General features: G+C 45.2%; 1 protein-coding gene across 1 annotated transcript in view; it reads right to left on the reverse strand.

The window, feature by feature from the left end:
* The window catches only part of LOC144752596 (VPS10 domain-containing receptor SorCS1-like), a 1975184-nt gene that overhangs the window by 539048 nt on the left and 1411492 nt on the right, over positions 1-24644 (reverse strand). Inside the window, exon 17 of the mRNA XM_078640477.1 lies at positions 1951-2064. Within this exon, the coding sequence (XP_078496603.1) occupies positions 1951-2064 (114 nt within the window). The remainder of the gene's footprint in view (positions 1-1950; positions 2065-24644) is intronic.

Genomic DNA, 24644 nt, shown 5'->3' on the forward strand with positions numbered 1-24644 from the left:
AAGAAATGCTGTGCTTTTGAAGAACTGCCATTCTGCTTCACTGTTGCTGATCTCCTGCCTTGCTGTGCTGTCCTGCTGCCTGCTGTTCCCCAGCCTGGGTGAGACGGACTGGACCTGCATCACTTGAACCCAGAGTGACTCCAAGTGCTTGCTGTCTTGCCTACTTATTTGAAGTCTTAGGGACATAAAAGACGTCCAGACATCCTGCCCCTACATCTAGATTCTACAATCTGTCAGTTTTCCCTGCCAAGTGGTGCCACCCCAGTCCTGGACCCTTGAAAGTGGGCCTAAGGTATTTGCCCTAGCAAAACCGACACATCTTCTCCTGCGTGAACAGAATTGACGCATTGCTGTTGTTACAGGAATAGGACTGGTGCATCACCCTCGGAACCAGTGCATCACCTTTAGAGCCACTGCTGCGGAATCAACGCATCTCTGGAACTGCATGGATAAGATCGATGCATCACCTCTGCTACATGGAGATACACGGAGTATCGATATTGCTGCCTGGATAAAATCGATGTATCACCCCTGCTGCATGGGGATGCATCACCCCTGCTGCATGGCGATGGATCACTCCTGCTGCATCACTCAACTGCACCCTGCATCTTTTTCAACGCAACAAGGATCAAGATAATTTTGTTCAGCGAGCCTAAGTGGGTCCCTGTAACCGGCCCATGCTCCATCGTGGTTGGCTTGAATGTTTTACTTCGCCCCAATCCAGTACTACCAGATATACCAAAGAGGTGTTTATTGATTCTAAGTGCTATTTTACAGTTTATTCCTTAAAAATGAATATATCAAGTTCAACTTATTGGATTTTTGTTCTTTTGGTCTTGTTGTATTTATTAAATTAAGTTATATTTCTCTAACCTGGTGTGAAGTTGTATTGGGGTTTTTTCGCTGTGTTATTGTATGAAGTGCTGCACAGATAATTTACCCTTTACCTCTTATGGTAAGCCTGAGTGCTCTGTGCCAAGCTCCCAGAGGGTGAGAACAGGTTAATTTAGAATGTGTTTGTGACTTACCCTGACTAGGACTGTGATTCCTGCTTGGATGGGGGGCATACCTATGCCAACCAGAAACCCAGTTTCCAACAAGTGACTACTAGGGAGATCAGACACCATCCTTTTGAATTCCAAATCTTTAGACATAGCAGTTCCCTTAAGCAATCTTTGTCTGGGCGTGCACTCAACGTGCACAACTCCAGCATGCCATTTATCAAAAATTAATCCCTCCCTCTAAGGCTTCAAGAGAAGGATGAAAAGTCTACAGTTTCACTGATTCTTTGCCATTTGATTAGCAGCACTGCTTTCGCAAAGAAGCAAGAAGATACATCCATTATTCTGACTGTGTTTTTCTGTAAGGCTCACCCCAATGACCAATTAAGGGGAATCCCTATATTTGACATTAATACCTAGATTGTAATTGTCTATGGTCCTATACCATGTATTTTGCTAAAATTTAAACCTGCCCTAAATCGGTTACATGTTGCTCATCCCACTATTGAGCAAATGACAATTGACATTTAAATATTTTATTGTGAATGCCCAAAGCATGCAAAAGAGGCTATCTGTACTTAGAAAATAAAGTTTAGGTATGACTTGTCATTTTATAACTACATAAAAAGTTACCTTTGATATAAAATAAGGAAATGGTATGGTAAAAACAGCACAAAAATGATTGTGGAAACGTTGTAAGACTAAAAAGTGGAATTCTGAATGAGTTTACCGTACCATGTGATTATCTGACAGTTAAAAGCTAGACTAGCCCTCCATTGTGAGATCGTTTGCTATTATTATAGACAAAACTTCAAACAATATTTCTAGAAAATAAGGAATAAATTGGCAGTGAAAAATTTAAGAAACCACATCAGCGCGTTGAACAAGTTATGCCCCTTAAAGTCTGTAAATTCTTTCAATCTTCATCATGGAAATAAGGTTCACTTACCCAGTGCTGTTGAGATAACTCTGGCCAAAACTGCAATCTTTTGACAAGGATGATGGATTGTACCAAAATGCAGGTAAGCACTGGCCGTTGCTATGACGTTCATATCCATAATCACTGTGCAATCAAAAATGAAAAGATGATCAGTTCAGCATTCGTGTGCTATATCGAATGTGTAGTGCTTGCTGCTGCTAAAGATCGGTAAACAGAAACTGGCAGGGTAAATCCTTTCTAGCAAAAAATCAACACATCTACTTTAAAAGAATGTTCCTTTCCACAGCTTCAAAGTCATGTACATCAAAACACAGCCCTATCAATTGATAATCTGGAAGTTAGATGTGACGAACTTGTGGTATCTTCATCTATGCCATGCATTCTCCCCATAGTGTTATGTCCCCTGCTGCTCAGCCAAAGCGACTGTGATGTAATTAGAATGTTGGTGTGTACATGGTTTGAGAGAGTGTCAGATGAGTGCAGGGGCTGAGCAGCAAGGATGCTGCTCCCGGTGGGGCATTCCTGCTTCCTTCATACCATCTTTACTAGAATGCTGATGTGTGCATGGGTTGAGCGAGTTTCAGCTGGAATGTGTTGGCTGAGATGCAAGGATGCTCCCAGTGGGACTTCCTTCTTACCATCTTTACCTGTAACCTGAGACTACTACCTGGTGAATAAATCTGATCCTGTTTCACTATGCTATTTGCCCCCCTGCATCTTTATTTACTCCACAATTGTCCATCACAGTACCTGTCACGTGGCTCATCATAACCAACTGCAAAGTGAGTTACTGGATAGATGTTCAGATATTACTATCCAGGGTGAGGGAGAAGGCAAGGGCCAGAGGGAGGAGGCAAGGACCGGAGGATGGAGGGAGGGATCCAAGGGAGAAGCACAGTGGACTGGACCTTGAATTAACATTTTTCTCCTAACAATGTGTTCTTGACAAGTATTTTCAAGAGCAATCAGAAACTTGCAGTAAGCACATGAGTCAGTGAACACTCCTGTTGTCCTGGGAGGATAAGAGATTGCAAAGTTTGCTTCTAGGAAAGAAGAAACATGTTTTGCAAGATTAATTGTCATGGTGAATGTATGCTCTCTTGTGTTCCAGTCTGCGGTCTGGAATTAACATAGCTGATGTAAAATGCTTACAAGCACACTTTAATCAGCAGATGACAAGCCCGGCAGTAATGCTGTAGTATTTTAAGAGACTCAGCTGAAATCTGCAGACACAACAATTACTTTACTCTTGAAAACAGCGGAAATTCATCTTCGAAACAAAATGGTCCCATCAATCTCAATTTACGTTGCACAAAAACTGCAGTAATCATGTGTAGTTCTCTCTATTCAGTTGAATGCGTACTAAACAACTAGGGTGGCATGTCACACTTCATATACAAAGACAAAAAACATCTACTAAATATGAAATAATAAAAAGGACTTCCACTAACAAGTGTACGTTTCCCCGGCTGTGCCTTTCCTAGCATCATGGGTGAATCCTACCCCAGCGGCTTTCAGTCAGTCAGGCTCCCTGTATACATAAGACCTCTCTGTCTTGTAAAGTCATTCTTCACTGTGGTCTCAGCTCAAAGGCAATTCCATTACTTTCCAGTAAAAGCACAGGCTGTGGCATGCGCACACAGCGGGCATCTCTGCAAATATTTGTTTTTTTGGGTATGAGAAGCAAACATGAGGGGACAGATAAAAGTTTTAGGTCCGCCTATGATGGGTAATTGCTACAAATTCTTTTGTGTGCAAGAATGTGTTTGTAGATAATTACAAATGTACTCTTTTACTCTCAAACTGCACACAAAGATTTTATAAATAATGTATGTATGTATATGTGTAGATAGATAGATAGATAAATAGATAGATTTACTTTGCGTATCAAACTCCTTAGAGCATGAGCCACCTTCAATTTTTTTTACTTATAAAGTTTATACAGCACGAACTTGATCCTGAAGGCTATCAGAGCGCTTTACAATTTGAGGCAAAGGTAACAAATCAGAACATTAGTCTAACATGGGGAATCTAATGGGCATTGAAATGTTTACTCCTCTCAAAATCGGAATGGTTGTTGTATTAAAAATGCATAGATAGAGTGAGGGCGATACATAGATAGATTGAGTGAGGGCGATGGAAAGATAGATAGAGTGAGGGAGATAGATAGATAGATAGAGTGAGGGAGATAGATAGATAGAGTGAGGGAGATAGATAGATAGAGTGAGGGCGATAGATAGATATCCAATCACAGGCAGGTTAAAACTACAATTTTTAAACTGTAACAACCACAGGCAAAGACAGAAATCACAGAAAGGGAAAATCATTTTTTTTAAACTTTTGTTTTGGGGAAGAGACAGCACTAGTCTGCTTCCTTACCACTTCCTGGACTCTGCTCACTGTAATCTGGGGTACAGGGAGGCTGCAACTAACAAGATGGAGGAGAATGATTTTGGGTGCACTCAGCAAGGCCTTAAGGGGCCTGGGCTAGTGTAAGGGGACGGCTCATGGTTGCCTGGTAGTTGAATAGCCAATCCTCAGTCCTGGGTCTGCTGGCCTGGGGGGTGGGGCTGGGGGGCTGGGGGATATTGATGGTATTGGTGGGGGAGGTGGCACTGGTGGTGGGGTATTGGTGATGGTGGTATAGGTGGTGGTGGTGGTGGTATTGGTGGTGGTGGTATTGGTGGGGGTATTGGTATTAGTGGTGGTGGTATTGGTATTGGTGGTGGTGGTACCGATACTGGTGGTGGCATTGGTATTTGTGGTGCTGGTATTGGTGGCATTGTTATTGTTGGTGGTGGTATTGGTGGTGGTATTGCTGGTATTGGTGGAGGTGGTATTGCTGGTGATGGTGGTGGTATTGGTGGTGGTATTAGTGATTGTGTTATTGGTGGTGGTGGTATTGTTAGTGGTATTGGTGGTGGTGGTATTGGTGGTGGTGGTATGGCTAGTGGTGTTGGTGGTATTGGTGGTGGTGGTGGTATTGGTGATGGTATTGGTGGTGTTGGTGATGTTTGTGGTGGTAGTGGTATTGGTGGTCATGGTATTGGTGGTGGTATTGGTGTTGGTAGTATTGGTGGTGATAGGCACAGTGATCACCTTAGACCTGGGACAGCCTGAGATCTCAGAGATAGGCGCACTGATCACCTTAGACCTGGGACAGCCTGAGATCTCAGGGATAGGCGCACGGTTCACCTTTGACATGGGACAGCCTGAGATCTCCGGGATAGGCGCACTGATCACCTCTTACACCCTACGTGCATAACATTCTGTTGTCAACGTACGCTTAGCTTCCTTTAAGATTTCCATACGAGGTGGTATTGGATTCAGATGGCCATATTATCTGATCTCAGGAGCCATGCAGCCAAATTTAATGAAGGGTCAGGTGTTGACCTTGTAGTTTTGTTAATAGTCCGGCCTGGTGGGTAACTTCTAAGGTGCTTTTATGGACATTTGTAACAGGCCCAGGTACCACCACTATCTCAGCCAATCTGGTGCTATTAGAATCTTCTTCAATGTGAATCTTGAAGTATGAGAATCACCATTGGTTTTAATGAGATTAGTGGAAAGGCGTAGAGTAATGGCTTCAACCATTCAATCAAAAGAGCATTCTCTAGGGATCCCTGTTCTGGGAGCCTGGAGGCGAAGCCATAACGTTTTTTTTCTCTTGTAGCAAAGAGATCCATGGAAAGAATTCCCCATGCTTCGAAAAATATCCCTTAAGATTTTGTCATGTACTACTCTTCATAGTGCCTGCTGAGATCTGCTGATGAATTCGTTTTTCCTAGAATGTGAATTGCTGATAAATGTTTTTATTTAATGTTGGTTTCTTGCTGCATAGAAAACAATACAGCACAAACGATCATAACAATTAAGGAGACAGAAAAACGTCTTAATATATACGATTCCTGAAGCATAATATTTAAAGTGCCAACTGTGCAATTTTCAAAGTGCAAAACAGAAAATGCATATGTATTTCACAGTATCATTCACATTAAATTCCAGAATCTGTAATTACACAAGCAGGTTTCAATTACTACCTAAAAAAAAGAGAAGACAGATAAAGTTCTTAATACATATTGTATTGAAGCAAATTATCTGAAGTGCCAACTGTGCAATTTCAAAAGTGCATATACATATTTCAAAATAAAATTCAAGTTAGATATATTTACATTCAAAAACTCCTCCCCGGGCACACCAAAAGCACACCAAAGAGTCCACAAAGTATCCGGCGAGTCCAATGTCTCACCGGATACTTTATGGACTCTCCAATGCACCCCCAGTGTGCCCGGGGAGGAGCCCTCGAACGCATTATGAGTCTTCTTTGGAGGATTAACATAAGATAGAATTGGTAACCTATCTTTCTTCCCTTCAGGGCACCCCTTAGATTTAGATTTATTGGTTCAGTATACTTACCCATGACAAAGGTTGAGCGCTCTTTAGTTATACCTGGTTACCAACATTGTTAAATATTAGATATGTTTACACCAGCAGCATGAATTTGTTACCTACAGTCATAATGTTATAAATTGATTTCAGCCTAAATTTCATAATAGCCACATTTTAAAGTGCCTGCGATGTAAGTAAACATTGCTATAGTGACTCTTCCCCTCCGAAAACCCTTTGACCTCTACTAGCACTATCATTTTATTACCTAGAGGCACATACACAAACCAATGGCATAAGATGTTCACTGGACTGGCGATCCGACTGCTTTTACAGTTTCCAAAAGTGTCTCTGTTTGCATCGCGATAATATGCCTACAAATGTTTAAGGAAATATATCTTATTTGGGTGTAGGCACCAACAAGCATATCTAGTTTACACATTTTTCTAGACTCTGTTTGGTCTCACCTCTGTTTTTGTTCTGACACTAAAGTCACAAGTGTGTGTGCAGACCCACACATCTTTTGTTCTGCTTATTACAAATGTAGGACCAGTCCCAAAATGCAAAGTTTTAGCCATGAATGTTCGAGGTATTCACACCTAGGGAAACATAGCTGTCTGACTTCATAAAAATCGCTGATCCTGCTTTTCAAGCCTCAGGATTTTCATGCTTATATGGCTATTTAAATAGTATCAAAAGCCCGCTTAAAGCCAAAAAAAGAAGAACTGTAATCAAATTCAGAAATCGTGAAAAGCGATAGTGTCCAGTGACACAACAGAAATATGCATGCTTGGACTCCTAAACCCGTACCTATAATGATTTTTAAAAGACTAAAATCCCAGAACATAAAGTGCTTTTTAGGACAGTTGGGGGTAGTGGGGCTTGCAAACGGGGTGCCCAGATAACACAGCCCTATTAAGCAACAAGTTGCTAAGAGGCCCAGTGCCATTCATCAGACCTTCAGTCATGCCCGCCTTTTTGGCAGAAAGTTCTTCGCATGCTGGTGTGTTTCTTTAAACAGGCGCGCAACACCCATTGGGCTCCCGGGGCTTCAACCCCCCCCCCTCGTGTGTGTCAGCCCGGCCGGAGACAGCTTCGCGGGCTGGCGAGCATTTAATTGCAGCCACACTCGAGTACTTAACAGGTCTTTAAAAGACCATTTACGTGTAAATGAGGCTTTTGTTGTGTGTTCGCCCCTTCTTACATCCACTCTGTCTATGTTTGGAAGAATTAGCCCCCCCGAAATATTTTCAGCCCCCCCCCAAAATTTGACTCTAGTTGCCCGCCTGTCTTTAAATGTTAAACGAGATGCTCCATGTTCCATAATGCAGCGTTATGTTTGCTCAAAATAACAATTCATATCTGGTGTAGGTGTCACACAAGGTACCTTTGGAAGAGAGGGCTACCAGTTCCGGATTACCAAATAGGCAAAGTAGGCACTGACCTATGGGCCCCACTCCTTTTAGGGACCTCGCGACAACTGATGAAAATAATGTTGATTTCATCTTGAAAGAAAATTACAATCAAACTTTCTTAAATATTGTTTCCAAAAGATAGAGTAAAAATGAATCAACTCAAAGAAAAGTAAACGTTACATTAAAGAATCTACAGAGAAAATACCGTATTAATGTAATGTACCCATTAACAACTTAAAGTACATGAACCAGAGACATCAGATTCACATCATAGTTTTTCGCTTACAAGCTCATCTTCTGGCAGATGTTAGTTTGTAAACAAAATCCAGTGCTTGGGTTTTAGGAGATAATTTGCCGGGGCGTGGGGTGAAATTTTGACTTTCTAGGGCCTCCACAGGGTTTAATCCGGGAACAAGTGCAACTTGGAAAGGACTCTTGCCATGAGTAACTTTATTAACCCCTTCAGTGCTGGCCACGTTCAGCGGACGTTGCGTGCACTACCTCGGTAGAGCTGCGCACGTCCGTTGAACGTTCCGGCCCCGCCCGCGCAATTGAACGTTCCGCACCAGCACGGAATGTTCAGCGCAGAAGAGGGGTTAAACTGTAGAAGTATTATTGCATCATCTGTAAATATGCACGCATAAGCCACTACTTTTCATAAACAAAGCCTTTTTGTGTAATGGAACAAGGAACGTTATGCAGCCCCAGCAATGAAGACTAACCGGACAGGCTGGGGCGCGTAGCAACACATTTAATGCTGTTTTCATGGGGATCCACTCTGACTTTGATAGAGTTTTGCTGCTACTTATAATGCTCCATATACATGATTGGCTTGAAACAACACTGGTAAAGAAACACTGATTACAACTCGGGGAGATCCTCCGTTTCTTGCCTCTTCACTTCTATCAGTATGCTGTCTACAGCATGCTCAGCTCATGCCTATATGCCTTAAAACTCCACAGGCAGCAGGGCCCTCCAGCTGTAGTCATATAGGATACTCGGGGCATGGGGTATATAGCTGGGCCAAGGGACCCCTTTGGCCCCACCCATGAGATGTCACTAAGTACATTAGGCTAGAAAACGTGGGCAATATCACCATCTACCAGTGGCGGCTCATAAGCTAAGTGGGAGGAGGGTTGTCACACTGCTCAAAAGGAAAAATAAAATTATAAAAAGTATCATCATCATCATTTTATTTTTCCAATTGAAGTCAATGGCTCTCTGGCACGGCTGGCCAGAGCAGGGAGAGAACTGGTTTGCATTCCTTAAGTGCGCAGGACTGTTTGGCCGGGCCTCACGTTCCCCATCAGGCTTCTTTTACACAGCCTGGTGAGGAACATGCAAGCCTCCTAGGCCCCATATGAGAACCGAACCACAGTGCTGAAACCAATCACAATGCTGCATTGCAACGTTGTGATTGACTGTGGTGAGCCTGGGAGCCCGCTCGCATTGGAGTGGTCTACCAGGAACAAAGAGTGTCACAGGAGGCTGACCACGTTGCACGAAGAGCTTGCTGGCATCACACGCAGACGGCGATGGAGCTTCGCGTTGGCAGGCCCCATGAACGGTAGATGCTGGAGCGCGAAGAGTCAGGCTGACTGAGCTTCAGGCTAAATCGCGGTGCGAACGGCGAGGTCTTGATAAGAACAGGACTGATCACTGTCTTGAAGAGCCCAAAACTTGATTTCTGCTCACTGGGCCACACCAAGGGTCCAGGACCTGAGGGTCACCCCTTGGGGGTCAGTAACCCACTGTAGCTGGGTCCAGGGGCTGGTGCAGGAAGTTGTAGAGCCTTTTATGTCCCTGAAGCTCAGATCAGGAAGCCAGCAGACTAGCCTTTAGAGTCACTCTGGTATCCTGGGTTCAAGGATAAAGTTGCATGTCCAGTAATCTTCTCACCCAGGCAAGAGGGTAGCAGGCAGCAGGTCAGCCCCTTCAGTGCATGCCCACTAGTAGCATTTAATTTACAGGTCCTGGACACAGGTAGTGCCACTCTATTAGGGACTTGAAAGTAAATTAAAGATGCCAATTGAGTTTAAGCCCAACTAACATGTTTTAGGGAGAGAGCGCAGGCACTTTAGCCCTGGTTGGCAGTGATAAAGTGCACAGAGTCCGAAGGACAGCAAAAGGCCAGTCAGCAAAAAGAGGAGCTCTGAAGGCAAAGCGTTATGGGGAAAACCACACGGAAGATGCCATGTCTAACACAAATCCCTAGCACAAGCATCGCTCAACTTTCGCATAAATTGTACAATAGCCAAGGAGTACCTCCGGATCGCCAAAAACAGCTATAACAATAGTCAACTTTTGATAGTACTCAGGAGGTAACCACCAATACATGCTTTTCTTTAGGGAGGAAATGAAGACCTTTCTTCCAGAAGGGGAGGTGAGCAAGCTGCATGAGGACACAGCCTTGACCTTGGCTGACAGCAGCACCTTTTGACCACTGGCATTTGACTTGTGTTGCAGTGGTAGGTGGCTACAGAATATTGTTCAAGGGAGAAATATTTTTGCCAAGCATCAACAGCTTTGTTTTACTAGCATTCAGTTTTAGATGACTGTTGCACGTCCATTGTTAGGTATCTGCAAGGCTCTATTTACAAGAACAGTAAGGCGGGCATGGTGGTGTCTACAGCGATCATTTTACCATTCCTTTTGTTTAGAGAACGAGGTCACACTGGACAATTATGGGAGTTTGGTTTCTGAGTCAACAGTAAAGAGTTTATCAGCAGTGTTTGGACTACCTGAGATTATCACTCCAGATAGTTTATCAGAAAATATTATTGTTTAAATAATATAAAACAAGCCAATCTCTTTGCTAAACAATCTTCTATTTTTGTGCAAGATGAATATTTCGTATTTTGTATTTTTTGTTTTGCTGAAAATATATGCTGTAAATTCGACCACAGAAATAGCTTCTGTAAGTCAATAATCAAAGCTCTTAGCGGCATCTATACAAGCCCCGATTGCTACAGGAAAGAAACATTTTATGACGTTCCTGTGCCGATAAACCCATCACCTTATTTAGAAGGCGCTGTTAAGCCATGTTAAGTGGCTTCACGGCCCATTGTAAAGAAGGGCCCCTTTCACGCTACACTTAGCGTGAAATGGTTGTGTAATTGGTGTTGTGGTGGGCGGTCTGCCACAACACCCATTGATTTTGACACTGCCCCCATTTACAAGGATGGTGTAAATAGGAGGCAGCACCAAAATTAAGACCAGGGGAAATTTGGTCTCAATATGCTGAAAAGAGGAGAAATGCTTAGTTTAAAAAAAATTACGATTTGCATCTACTATGTGTGCTGCACCATGCAGCACACATAAGTGTTACAAATCGCCATTCTGTATTGTTCATGTGCAGAAGGGACACCTTCCGGCACACAGACAATCATTCCCCCCCAATGCAGACACCATTTTACTAAGGTGCAAGGATGCCTGCATTGGCGCTAGGCAGCTAGATTTAGCGCTAATGCTAGGAGAAACGCAGGGGTGGGCCGCATTCTTGTGAATACAGCGCATCCCTGCATTTTCAGATTAGTGGAGCGTGGCATTAGCAGTGTTTGCTTAACACCACACTTTTTCCCTTGTGAACATGCCCCATAGTGTTAGAGGCGGCTCTTCATCAGTTTTGCTTCAGTTCTGGGGTGAAGCAATTGCATGAGGTGATGTGCCCGATCACATAGACTGTTACATTCGAACTGTGGATGTGTGTTATTCATTGTCTTTTTGTAAACATGGGTAATTAAACTCATCTTAGATTTACTGGGAAGAGACAACAAACGGAAAGGGCAGGAGATAAGGATTTATTTCAGCAGAGGAGGCAATCTCGCAGGAATAGTTTAGCATCCTGTTTCAAACCTAGAAAGAAGTGTCTCCATTTATAACTCATTTATAGCTTAAACTGTATAAAAATCATGTTTTTCAGCCTTAAAGGCGCAGGTGTATACAAAGGAAAGGTTCAGGCTGTTTCATCTCTTCCATTTTGATACATAAACATACAGTTACTCGTTAAGCAACAGTATGGTAATAAGGCAGAATTATTGTTGGAACTGATGAATGGACAGATAACAAGGGGCCCATAATTAGGCATGGGACTACCAGCCGTTTATAAGGTGAGACATGGAGAAATCAGTTGCCACACCATTTTTCAGATGACTTCCCTATTCTCGTCCGTTTACTGGTCGTGTTGCAGGTAGATATGCGCCCACAAATATCGGTAAACTTCTAATCAAATCAAATAATATTTATTAGGTTTCAGATATTAAAACTATAAAAGCACATGCTAAAGATAAAATACAGTTATATGCCTAAAAAATAAAAAAATATAATAATCTAATCCCGTTTCAGGTCAAACCTGGAATACCAGTCTACTGGAATTCAGTGCAGATACACGTTGCACTGCTGACATTGTTCAGTGTAGACACTAGCTGCACTGCTCATGGATTCAGTGCAGATACAAGTTACACTGCTGACACAGTTGCCTGACATTAGCCCTCGAGGTGCAGGGGGGCCCCCCCGGCACCGTGCATGGGCGGTGGTCCCCTGGCTTGAGAACTCCCGATTGGGTCTGGAGTTTGTGACGTTCATGAACTTTGGAGGGGTCTCCTCAAGTTTCTTTACACCACTGTGCTGACAGCGTTCACTGCATATACAAACTGCAGTGCTCAACGAGACATGGGTGGCTAGTGATATCTGAATGTGGTGGGGCGCAAAAGCTGGCCTTAAGTGCCATGGTGCCAGCAAGCAAGCCCAACAGACAAAAGCGAGGGACCGGGTAGTTCCCACAGAATTCTTTTTAAAAAGAGCGCCAATTAGCAGCTGTTTGCACGTGCTTGCCGCTCAGTGAGCGAAGGACCTACATATCAGGGCCCAACGGATGCGGTTCGTGCTGTCGTGCCATTGCAGTGTGTTGACTGCACTGGGATCCAGCCGCAGAATGTGGATGTAACACCTACAGCTGAGAGGCACAGCAACAAGCTCCCGCAGTGCAATCATAAGGAAAGCAAATAGGGGGATGAAAGCACGGCCCGCAGTGAAGTCCTCCCGTCTCAACAACTCAGGACCGTGACTACAAACAGACCAATCAGCAGGGTAACCACTCGTACAAAGCGAGTCAAACAAAAAAACATCTGCACAGACCTTGGTGCGACAGCAAGAGGAAAACAAAGAAACACTGTTTGTAGAGTGGACAAGGGAAAAATTAGTCCTTCAGTACAACCACAACCACTGAATCTGATGCTCTACTCTGCATCATCAACTACATGGGGAAATGCTACAGAACACAGCCTGGTCAAGGCAAAAAATTAGGCTTTCAGTTTGAATGACCACATCCACCAAGGGGATTGTGGGGCACTACAATCCACCCCACGGCATTGCACTAAGGCACATGTGTTTCAGTTGATATGGTCCCCTTATTTTTCAGTTAAATATGGGCCATACTCGATCCAAAGGTCTTGGAGGCCAGCGCTCTACATGAGCACCAACCACATTACACAACGACACATTCATTTCTACAGGCATGGGGAAATTTGATTACTTGCCCAGAATCACAGGATATTAAGCCGCGGACCGATCACTACACCTGTAATCCACAACGAGGGACTCCTTGCAGATGAAGGGAGCAATACGCAGTCTCTCCCATGCAGGCTCTGCATGGCCATCGTCCTCTTCACTGCTGTCTCATGCAGCCACACGCAGTGCACTGTGCATGAGGAACAGCAATGGAGAGAAAATTACCAATCAAAGCATGGACTCACATAGCCACACAGTGATTGGACATGCCTCTCGAACATAAACCTCCCACCCCACATTGTCAAACCACTAGATTGGTCCACTTGTGTCTCTTCAGCCAATCCAGACACGCTCCCAATAGTAGGAAAGCAATGCCTGGACTGGCAGGAGCAGTCACAAACAGTGCTCCGGAGGAGACCATGGAGGCCCGGCTGCGATTCCATGGCTCCTCAAGTTGTGCAGGGAGGAGAGGCCTCCAGTACGCATGTCAGGTTGGTCGACTAAAGAAAATCTCCAACCTGACATGCACACTAAACTCAAGAGCAGACCCAGCAAGTATGCTCTGCTGTCAAAATGTATGTCCCGCATCAGTGGGGGTCGGTAAGTTTTGGAGGGATGGCAGCGGACGGGAGACACTCTCACTCACACATACACACAACACTTAAAGAAATGTATACACACAGACACGCACACAAACACATTAATTCACAATACTCTTCACCAAACATTCATACATACACGTACACAAACACATCCATTCACAACACTCGTCACCAAACATTCATATGTACATGCATGCACCAAACAGTTCAAACTAAAACAAACACTTATCCTGCAGCCAGCTCTGCCTCAGAGGTTCCAGAAGGCTTGGGACTGCTGCCTTCCCACATTGATTTACCTAAGGTATGCCAATGAGGGAAGGCAGCAGTCCCAGCATCATCACAGAGTGGGAAGGGGTCAGTGAGACTGCTGACCCCACCCCACTCTGTGATGAAGAGTCACTGATTGACACTCGACCCGGGGGCTTCAGGGCTTAAAACTGAAGCGGCCAGGTGCGAGGCAATTAGTGATGCCACCCCTCGGCAGGGGCGTAAAACAGGCCAACGCAGCCCCCATGGGGCAAGGGGGGCCCGAGCTGCAGGGGGCCCCCTCAGCAGTGTACTCAGGCCTGACAGCTACGGATTATATCCAGAGTGGCGGCCCCTCTGTGCACCTTGCAGGGGGGGGGCTTTAATTTTCGTTACTCCACTGACCCTTGTCACTGAGGGGAGGGCCTCGGGGACCTTTGCTAAGCTGAGGACGTCATGCCCATAGGAGCTGTGACTTCCTCAGCCCAACAAAGTTCAGCTCAGGCAGCCAGGAGCCTGCGCTAAATGTGCATGGCTGGCTCCTGGCTGCTTGAACTGAAAGTTAACAGAGTCTGTCAGGCTGACCTTTATGCAGCCTGACAGACACTGTTCATGAGGGGCGAAAGGTGGTGGGGCGTGGCCCCTCAGCCCCAATGGACTGGCCGGTTCTGTCCTGCACCTAGTAACAAGCTCATGATTCTGCAGCCGCAGCACTCCAGCAGTGTGCACCGCGATGCGACTCTGTCTGAAAAAAAAGCACAGCGGCAGAAAAAAACTGATGTCTACTTTTTAGCACCATTCATCATCTTTAATACAGGGGTGGGGAGAGGGCAAGTTCAGTGGGGCAACACCATAACGCTCTCATTCAGGAACCACCCGCATTGAGTTCAGTGCGGACACCAGTTGCACTGCTCATAAAGTTGAGTGCAGAGACTAGCTACACTCACTACTTGCAGAATTCAGTGCAGATACTAGTTGCACTACTCATAGAGTTCTGTGCAGATACCAGAGTTTAGTGCAAATACCAGTTGCGCTGATCACAGAGTTGAGTGAAGAAACCAGCTACACTACTTGCAGAGTTTAGTGCAGATACCAGTTGTAATGCTGACAGAGTTCACTGCAGATATCAGCTGCAATACTCAAAAAATTAAGTGTAGATACTAGCTGCACTGCTCAGAATTCAGTGCAGATAACAGTTGCACTGCTCAAAGTTCAGTGCAGATACCAGAGTTCAGTGCAAATACCAACTGCACTGCTCACAGAGTTCAATGCAGATACCAGCTACACTATTCACAGTGTGCAGTGCCGATACCAGTTCTAGTGCTGACAGAGTTCACTGCAGATACCGGTAAGTAGCGACGGCTACCGGACCGAGGTGGTGAGGCCAGGGGGGTTTTAATTAGAAAACAAAAAGCACTTTCATTGGAATGGCCGAACACTGCTTCCCCTGTGTCCTCTTCCTTCTTCTTTTCTCCAGTCTGCTCAGCAGCAGGAAGCACCTGGCACACAGGCTCCCCTGAGCAATCACAATGCTGCAATGCAGCATTGTGATTGGTCAGAGCGCCGTGGTTCGGCACTTAGACGTGAACAGTCAGTCTGTGCATGTTCCTGACAAGGCCATGTAATGCAGCCTGATGGGGAACATGAAAAGTGTGCATCAACTGTTTGGTTGGCCCAAGAGGGCTGGCCAAACAGTTCATGCGCACTTTGGGAGTGCAAACCACTCCTCCGCTGTTCTGGTCAGCCCTGCCCACACTGCACGTATGCCACTGGCTGCATGCAATAGGAAAAATAAAATGATATTAACGATACATTATTGTCATTTTATTTTTCCTTTTTGTGCAGTGGGGCAACGCTCCTCCCCCGTAGCGGGGGAGTCGTGCACTGCTCATGGAGTTCAGTGCTGATACCAATTGCACTCCTCTCTGAGAGTTTCACTTGCACACAATGACATCGATAGCAGTGTTGAGCAGGGCAGATACAGCTGTTGCATCTTATCTAAAGTCTACGAAACTGTAATTATAGGAGAGTGAATACACCACCATGACAGCTGCGCGCACGGTTTACAATAATGTAGGGAAAGTGTTAGACATGAATCACAAATAAAGAGCTATCAGTTTTATGTTGTGGCAACAGTACTGTTTTCTAAGGTATGAACTGTCACGTTGAAAGAGAAAAAAAAGTATAGATAGATCTCACCTGTCCATCAAACTCAACACCATATTATGTTATGTTATGTTGTTTTGTTATGTTAGGGACTCTTCTATAGCGCTTGACTCACCCGGGGGCATCTCGGCGCTTACTTAGCGAACAATGAGTGCAGAAAATAGGAAGCAATTAATGGATGTAAGTTAGAACCAAAAAGTTTTCAGCTGTTTCCTGAAAACCAAGTAGGAAGTGCATTTACGTAGGGCCATTGGGAGCTGGTTCCAGTACTTCAGGGCAACATAGGAGAAAGCTCTGCCCCCGGTACGGGTGAGACGTATATGGGGGATCTTTAGCAGGGCTAATGAGTTGGATCTAAGATTACAGCCCGAGATCTGTTTAATGAGCTTCTTTTGTAAGTAAAGAGGACCCTTTCCATTCAGAGCTTTAAATGTGAGGCAACAGATCTTAAATAAAAAAGGACCGTTTTTGTTCACTGGAAGCCAGTGAAGCTCTCTCAGTAAAGGGAGTGAAGGAGAGCCGGGACGGTTTAGTATCATCCTTGCCGCAGTGTTTTGAATCACTTGTGGCTTGGCTAACAGTGTCTCGCCCACTTCCCCCAACAGAGCATTTCCGTAGAAAAATAATAAACAGGAAGACGCAGTTGCAATAACGTTTTGCAATCTAACCAGCCCTATAAAAATTAAGCACTGCTCTTAATATTTATTTCCTACGAAAGTCGATTTTATTGAAATGATGAAGCCCTCGTGTGAGGAGCAGCAGTATTTATTATCTTAATGGGGGCATTTTTCTGAAAGGCTGATCAGCATGTCAGAATGGTCTAGCCTCCCAACACTGATGTTTAAGCATCGATTTTCTGAGATCCGACGGATAGATTCATTTGGATTATTTCTGGCTCGTTGCTGGTAGTTTGGCAGCTCCGGGTCTGAAATTGACAACGCACACATTCGTAAACACGGGCCAGCATAACATCCGACGAGCTATATTCAGAATCCAAGTGTGAAGCACAAACAGACTTTCTGAGGTTCTGGGACCGTTCTGTGCAGTGGTCCTGAGCCTGCGTCTAGCAGCTTTTGGAAGAGGAGATAAATAAATAATTGAACACTTAAAGCAAAATGCAGCAAGCAGAAAGGACACACACTGCTTCGTTTCTTTCCGCACAGCAGAAAAAATATAAAATGTGCAAAAGGCCACATTGCATTACTAAGTAATAATTATTTTCAGGTAAAAATAAATTGAAAGCTATTGCATGGACCTTTTTTTTGTAGGCTTCAAAAATATACATAAGGTGCTACTGCCATCTAGTGGCTGAACAGCAGAAAATGAGGTACAGAAAACCTAATACATATCTTATGAGTTAATTAATGCTGTTTTTGAAATGCATCGATTTGTTGGTAAATAATGTATTTTCAATGTAATTTGATAAAAGTAAAAATATGTATATGCCATCATTTATCCCATATATTACGCGCATTGTATGCCTTAGCTGAATATTAGGCAGCCCAATTGCCGAGGAAATAATGATATAATAATTGATTTTGCTGTAAATATCTTTGTACAAATTTCAGGTCCAAAGCCCAGAGAAACCAGTGAAACTTTAATTATTTTTGGTTTACATAATGATTAGCAGAAGAATGGAATGCTGACAGTTCCATTGACGACAATGACATAGCAGTGGGCTAAAAACACTGGAATAGGCCTGCTACTTTCAACATTACGATGCCCTGATTTACAGCCTCTGACTTTCCCTCTGCTCTGCATCTCCCCAGGATATGTGGATTGCACAGGATATACGAGAGGAGCAGAGGTGGTCGAGGAGGACACACAGCAAGACTCACCACCCACTTCTACTACACAAATTTAACAGAGCCACAGAAGATGGAAGGGGGGAACCACCCTCAGTCTCTGCCCTCCTCTCTGTAAAAAAACTAACAAAATAAAACAGTGTGGCAGAGTGCAGAACAATGTTATGTTATGTTATGTTATGTTACACCTGTCTTGTATAGCGCACGGCTACTAAAAGAGTGTCCCGGCGCTTTAATGCACACCTGTATCACAACACAACAGAAAGAAAAAGCTGAAAAAAGAGGAGAGAAATCCGAACTATCCCAAAAAGATTAATATTTAGGAGGTAAAAAGCCAGGTTTTAAGACCCTTCCTGAACATCAGTAAATTAGGAGTGCTGCGCAAAGTCACTGGCAAAGAGTTCCAGAGCTGCGGAGCCAACAGTCTGAAAGATCGGACTCCTATGCGTGCCCTTTTAATACGAGGAACCGCAGCCAGGAACAAAGATCCGGACCTCAAGGGTCTTGTAGGGTGGTAAAAAACTACCCTTTTTTGTAGGTATTTTGCTCCTGAAGCATAAAGGGCTTTATGAGCCAAAGTTAGGGCTTTAAAAATTATCCGCTTCCGGATGGGGAGCCAATGAAGTGACTGCAGGAGACCCGAGGTTCTAGCACGGCCTGATAACCCAAAGATGGCCCGTGCTGCCGAATTCTGGACCACCTGCAGTCGTTGTAACAGATACTCCGGCAGGCCGAGATACAGAATGTTAGAATAATCCATTCTCGAACCGATTATAGCCTGCACCGTTATCTTCCTGTGATCTTCCGATAGTATGGGAAGAAACTTGCGAAGCATCCGTAGCAAACCGAAACAGGTGCCGGTAAGACCGATTATCTGGGATCGCAGTGTCAGGTCATTATCGATCTCAATCCCCAGGTTCTTGGCCACCAGGGATGAACCTGCAGGTGGGAACATGTTCTCAGGCCACCATTCCTGCCACTCTGGGTCCGAACTTCACCCGAAGAAGAGTACCTCTGATTTATCCGAGTTGCACTTGAGGCCGTTAAGTTGGAACCAATTAAAAACGGCCCCAAGGCAACCCCGGATACTCTCTCCATAAAAATCCGCACCCTTCCCGCACGTGAAGAGGAGCTAAGTGTCATCGGCGTAGGAAACTATCTGGGCCCCGAAAGACTCCGCCAGTGCCGCCAGAGGGGTCATAAAGGTGTTAAAAAGAGTCGGGCTCAGCACAGAGCCCTGAGGGACTCCGACACCCAAAGGCGGCATCTCGGAGGAACTGGATGAGGCCCAGACCGTTTGTCGACGGCCCGCCAGAAAGGATCGAAACCAGCTGAGCACCGTCCCCCTCAGACCGATCTCATAAAGTCTGGCGAGGAGACCCTCGTGGGGGACGGTGTCAAAGGCCGCCGACAGATCGAGCATCACTAGCATCGCTTTGCCACCTGAGTCCAGCACCTCTTTAATAGCCTCTGAAACTTCCAAAAGCGCTGTTTCAGTGCTTAGGTTAGTGCGGACCCGGATTGAGTGGGGTGCAGTAGATCGTGCGATTCCAGATAATCGGAAAGCACCTTATGCACATGCTTCTCAAGGACCTTGGCAAAGGCGGGCAAAAGCGATATAGGCCTATAATTAGCCAGTACCTCCGAGTCCAGACCGGGCTTTTTAAGTAAAGGTATAATCATCGCCTGCTTCCAGATCTGGGGGACTACACCCTCACTAAGGGAGCAGTTCAGAAGGGGGTTCACAATGGGGTTAATGACTTCGGCCATTTTAGCCAGAAATTTGGCCGGGCATGCGTCACGAGGTGAGCCCGATTTAAGGCAGGCCATCAGGTCCAAGGATGCAGCGGCAGAGAGTGGTGGAAAATCTGCCAGCGTCGGGTCTACACTGGTATCAGGGGCCGACTGCTACCCAGGTTCACAGCTCCCGCCGTTGATGTTTGACAGTAAACTATTGTTGCCATGGTCAAAGTACAAATTAGAAATTCACTGCAGGAGGTGTGAACGCCTGAGATTATTCTGAGCCATGAGGGATTTTAAACTTTCCGGTCTCATTCATAGAAGGCTGTTTTTTTCAATTAGGGAATTCTGCCCTCATTGGACAGAATGTTCTAATAACCTTAAAGCCCTCTGTCGTGAGCTATACCAGCCATTGAAGTACTGTTCCCTTGCTATAGGCCCTTTCTTTGGCCTGGGCTATATAGCTGGATCAGGCCTTTAATGGGTGGTATGGTCTGTAACAGCAGGCTATATTGCATGTATTAGGTTACAGTGTGTCATTAGGCAAGATAGCCATGTATTCCTTTTCTGCTATCAATACTTCTACTAGCAGAAGGCAGTGAAATTGCAATTGGTGAACCTTATTTAAGGTACTGCAGTGACATGTAACATATACATATACTACTAACCAACATGAAATGTATTTGGTAGACTGTGGCAGGATACTTTATCACACTGTCTGTACACTTTTGATTTCAATTGGACATATTTGGTATAAATCAAACGGCAGTCATATGAAGTGGTGCCAGGCTGCATTTTATATTATACAAAACAACAAGACCTGGTTATAGAAAACACATGACAACTTTAAACAATTTTTGCCAAGTGGGTATCATGTCTTACTCCTTGGTGAGGCTAGACTTACTTATCTAGTCATGCCCACCTGTATGTGTTAATCGTTTATTAAAAACTCATCAATCACCCTGTTCAGGTTACAAGCACATCAGCCAATGGTCTCCAAATGGGCCGACAAAATATGATTAAAAAAGTATGCATTTTATATTACCCAATTAGTGATGTATGCAATCAAGGGCATGGGTTCTCCCATCATCAGGTGGCTAGTGGGATACTTTCTTATCCCCCTACAAGAAATCCCACTCAGAAAAGTGTCACACAGAAGAGTCTTCTGTCAGATCTGGTACCAAGTTTCCTAAATGTAATTATCACACAACCCTAAGATCTTTGTCATACAGAAGATAATAGTAATGTAACTTCAGTGACTGGTAAGGAGAGTGCACGTACGGATGCTGAGGCCCAAATAACAACACACTTCACCAATACTGACAGCATTAGGGTGGTCTTTCCCCAACATTTTGCCTACCACTCTCCAATTTTATGTGCACTTTTTTGCTGGCTTTATAACTCTGCACCCTTTACCACTGCTAATCAGTGTTAAAGTGCTTCTGCTCTCTCCCTTGAAACATGGTTACATTGGCTCATACCCAATTGGCATATTTAATTTGCATATACGTCCCTAGTAAAGTGCACTACATATGCGCAGGGCCTGTAAATTACATGCTACTAGTGGGCCTGCAGCACTGATTGTGCCACCCACATAGGTAGCAGATTAACCAAGTCTCAGGCCTGCATTGCAGGGCCTGTGTGTGCAGCATACTGTCACTGCAACGTGGCATTTCAAGCTACTTACCTCTTACCTAGCCTTAAACACCCCTTTTTATTACATATAAGTCACACCTTAGGAAGACCCTTGGTAACCGAAAGGGCACAGTGCCATCTAAGTAAAAGGTAGGACATGTACTTGCATGTTTTACATCTCCTGGTAGTGACAGACAATTTCGTTTTTCACTGCTGTGATTCCTACTTCTCTCATTGACCAGCATTGGGAGTTCTCTTATATACTTTAAATTGTTAATTCCTTATCAAAGTAGAGTAGCTTTATCATGTTTGTTATGATTGGAATCGTAGTGACAAATCCTCAATGCTAGTCAAATTGGATTTAACACTACTATGGTAGCAATTGCCCCTTTAGAAAGTGGACATTTCTCTGCTCTTAAGTTTGGTGGACCATACCACGTGCTACCCAGAGGCCTTCCCTCTCTGGACAGTAAGTGCACCTGTGGTAACCAGAACTCTGATGACGATCTTTACCCATGTGGGCTTCCCCAAAGAGACAGTGTCTGACCAAGGCACTAACTTCATTTCTGAGAAGATTGAAGTCCATGTGAGATGAGTGTGGTGTAGCTTACAAGTTCACCACAACCTTTCAACCCGCAAACCAATTGTCTGGTTGAAAGATTCAACAAGACCTTGAAGGGCATGATCGCAGGCCTACCTGGGGGCCATATTACATAAGGTGCCCTGGGGGCGCAACATGCGTTTGAGCCCGCTTTGTGTGCCCTCGGGGCACTTTGGTATTATAGAAGGGGGTGCAGACTCTTGTGCATCCCCATCTATAATACCAATAGTGCTGGTGTTCTTAAAGCACCAGCGCTATCAACAGTGGATATTCCCTCATTTGCATAGGGGTGTGCCCTATGCAAATGAGGCAATTCCTTTGACTCTGTGCCCACACCATATTACAGACGCAGGCGCAGTCAAAGAAGCCCTCAGGAGGCGCACTGACAGTGTGCCATTTAAAAGGTGGTGCACTGTCAGTGCTCTTCCGAAAGCAGCCCTCTGCATGGGGTAGAAGGGGTCTCATGGATCCCGCAGACATCCCCTTGCAGGTGGGTGCAGTCACTGACTGCACCTGGCTGTAAGGGGATCTCTAATCCCCTGTGAAAGTACAGGTGGGTGCTGCCTGCACTGTGAAAACATGGAGCAGCTGTGTCGTGTTTTCAAATGAATCCGCTGCCCTGGGGGCAGAGGCGAGTTCGCAGCTGCCTCTAAGGCAGTGCATTCACAATAATGGGGCGCATTTGCATTGTTTGCGCCGGGGCACCTATTCAAAGATGCGCTGGGCGCAAACAATGGCAATACGAAATATGGCCCCTGCGGTCAAGAAGCATAAGTGGAATTTCCTCTTGACATACATTCTCTTTGCTTACAGGAAGGTGCCACAGAAAGGAGGAGGACTCCACCCTTTCAAACTCCTTTATGGCCACCCTGTTAGGGGATTTCTGAGCAATGTCAGGAAGAGGTGGGAAAAGTCTTCCAGGAAGCCCCTGAGGATGTGCTTAACTACATGCTGGCCCTCTGGAACCAGATGCACTGTTTCAGGAAGAAGGCAAAGTACAATCTTGTATCCAGCCAGGAGGTAATGGAATTCTGGTATGGCCATAGGGCCACTCTGGTAGAGTTTCAACCTGGCTAGAAAGCATGGGTCATGAAGCCAGTAGGGCCCAGAGCCCGCTAGGACTGCTGGACTGGCCCAATCAAAGTCAAGGAGCATAAGGGGGGGGCACCTACATGGTGGACCTCCAGATCCCTAGAAGCCTCCTCAGGGTGCTCCATGTCAACAGGCTGAATCCTCGCTTTGAGAGGTACGAAGGGAGCATGCTTCTTGTGACAGATGAGGGGGTTGAGGTGGAGAGTGACCCTCTCCCTGACCTCCTTTCTGCATAGGAACACAATGGGTCAGTGGAGGGTGTCAATCTATGTGCCATACTGGCCCCAGGACAGCAAGGTGACTGTTAGGCCTGGGCGGTAAATTCCGTTCCGCTCGCGGAATTTGGGTAATTTTGCGTTCCGCGGAGAACGCAAGATTGCCCAAAATTCTGCGTTTCGCGGCTTCGCAAATTTTTTTGCTTGTTCGCGTTCTCAAAATGCGTGTTTGCGAGATATTTCCCCTAAGCATGCAAACAGCAATTGCGAACAGGAAAAAGGCATCGCGAACAAGCAATTCCGCGTGTTTGGGGAATTTCTGCGTGTTCTTGGAGATTTTTTACAGTTTTGCAGAGATTTGTATAACGCAATTACGAAAATTATGCCCACCCCTAGTGACTGTTACCAGTTGTTGGGGTCGTTTCCTTCACTCTTTTTCCTCTCCCCTGGACTCCCACACCTGTGGGTCTATGATGTTGACGGGGAAGACAGTCCTCATGTAAAGAACAACATTTACAGGTTGTCTGACAGGGTGAGAGTCTGCATCAAGGAGAATTTTCCAGGATTTTGGCCTTAGGAATGATTGAGCCCTATAACAGTCCAGCCCTGTGTTATAGGTACTAAAGCCAGCCCTGCCAGGTGCAAAACAAGAACTCTGATTCTCCGTGGACTACCGAGTCCTAAACTCTGTCACCAGGACTGACACTCACCATCCCCAGAGCTGATGAGCTCATTGACAGGCTGAGTGCTGACTAATTCCTCAGTACTTTTTATTTGACTGAGGGGGCCAAACAGAGTACAGCATGCTCAACCCCAGATGGACATTACCAATTCCGGTTGATGCCCTTTAGATTGAAGAATGCCACCTTCCAAAAGTTGGTTAACTGGGTCCTGGCTGGCAAGGAGGTGTTCTGTCCCGCCTACTTAGGCGGTAAAGCCATCTACAGTTTCGGCTGGGAGGAACACCTGCATCATCTCCTTGAGGTGCTTCAAGCCCTGCAGCAGCAGGCATGACAATCATGACAAGCAAGTGCCGGATTGGGCAGGGTCAGTAGGTCTATTTGGGACACCTGGTAGGTGGAGGCATGGTGCAACCCCTCTAGGCCAAGATTGAAACTATCATGGCCTGGGAAGCACCTAAAACCAAACTTCCTAACCCTCACTAGCTATTATGGTCAATTTGTTTAGGGCTATGGCGCCGTTGTTCTCCTTTACTGAGCTGTCTTCTATAGAGTGTGGTTTTCCACCTTATCAGCTGCCCTAAAGATGCTGAAATAAAGGGACACACTGAA

The sequence above is a fragment of the Lissotriton helveticus genome, chromosome 5_1 (assembly GCF_964261635.1).
Source record: "Lissotriton helveticus chromosome 5_1, aLisHel1.1, whole genome shotgun sequence".
NCBI classification, from domain to species: Eukaryota; Metazoa; Chordata; class Amphibia; order Caudata; family Salamandridae; genus Lissotriton; species Lissotriton helveticus.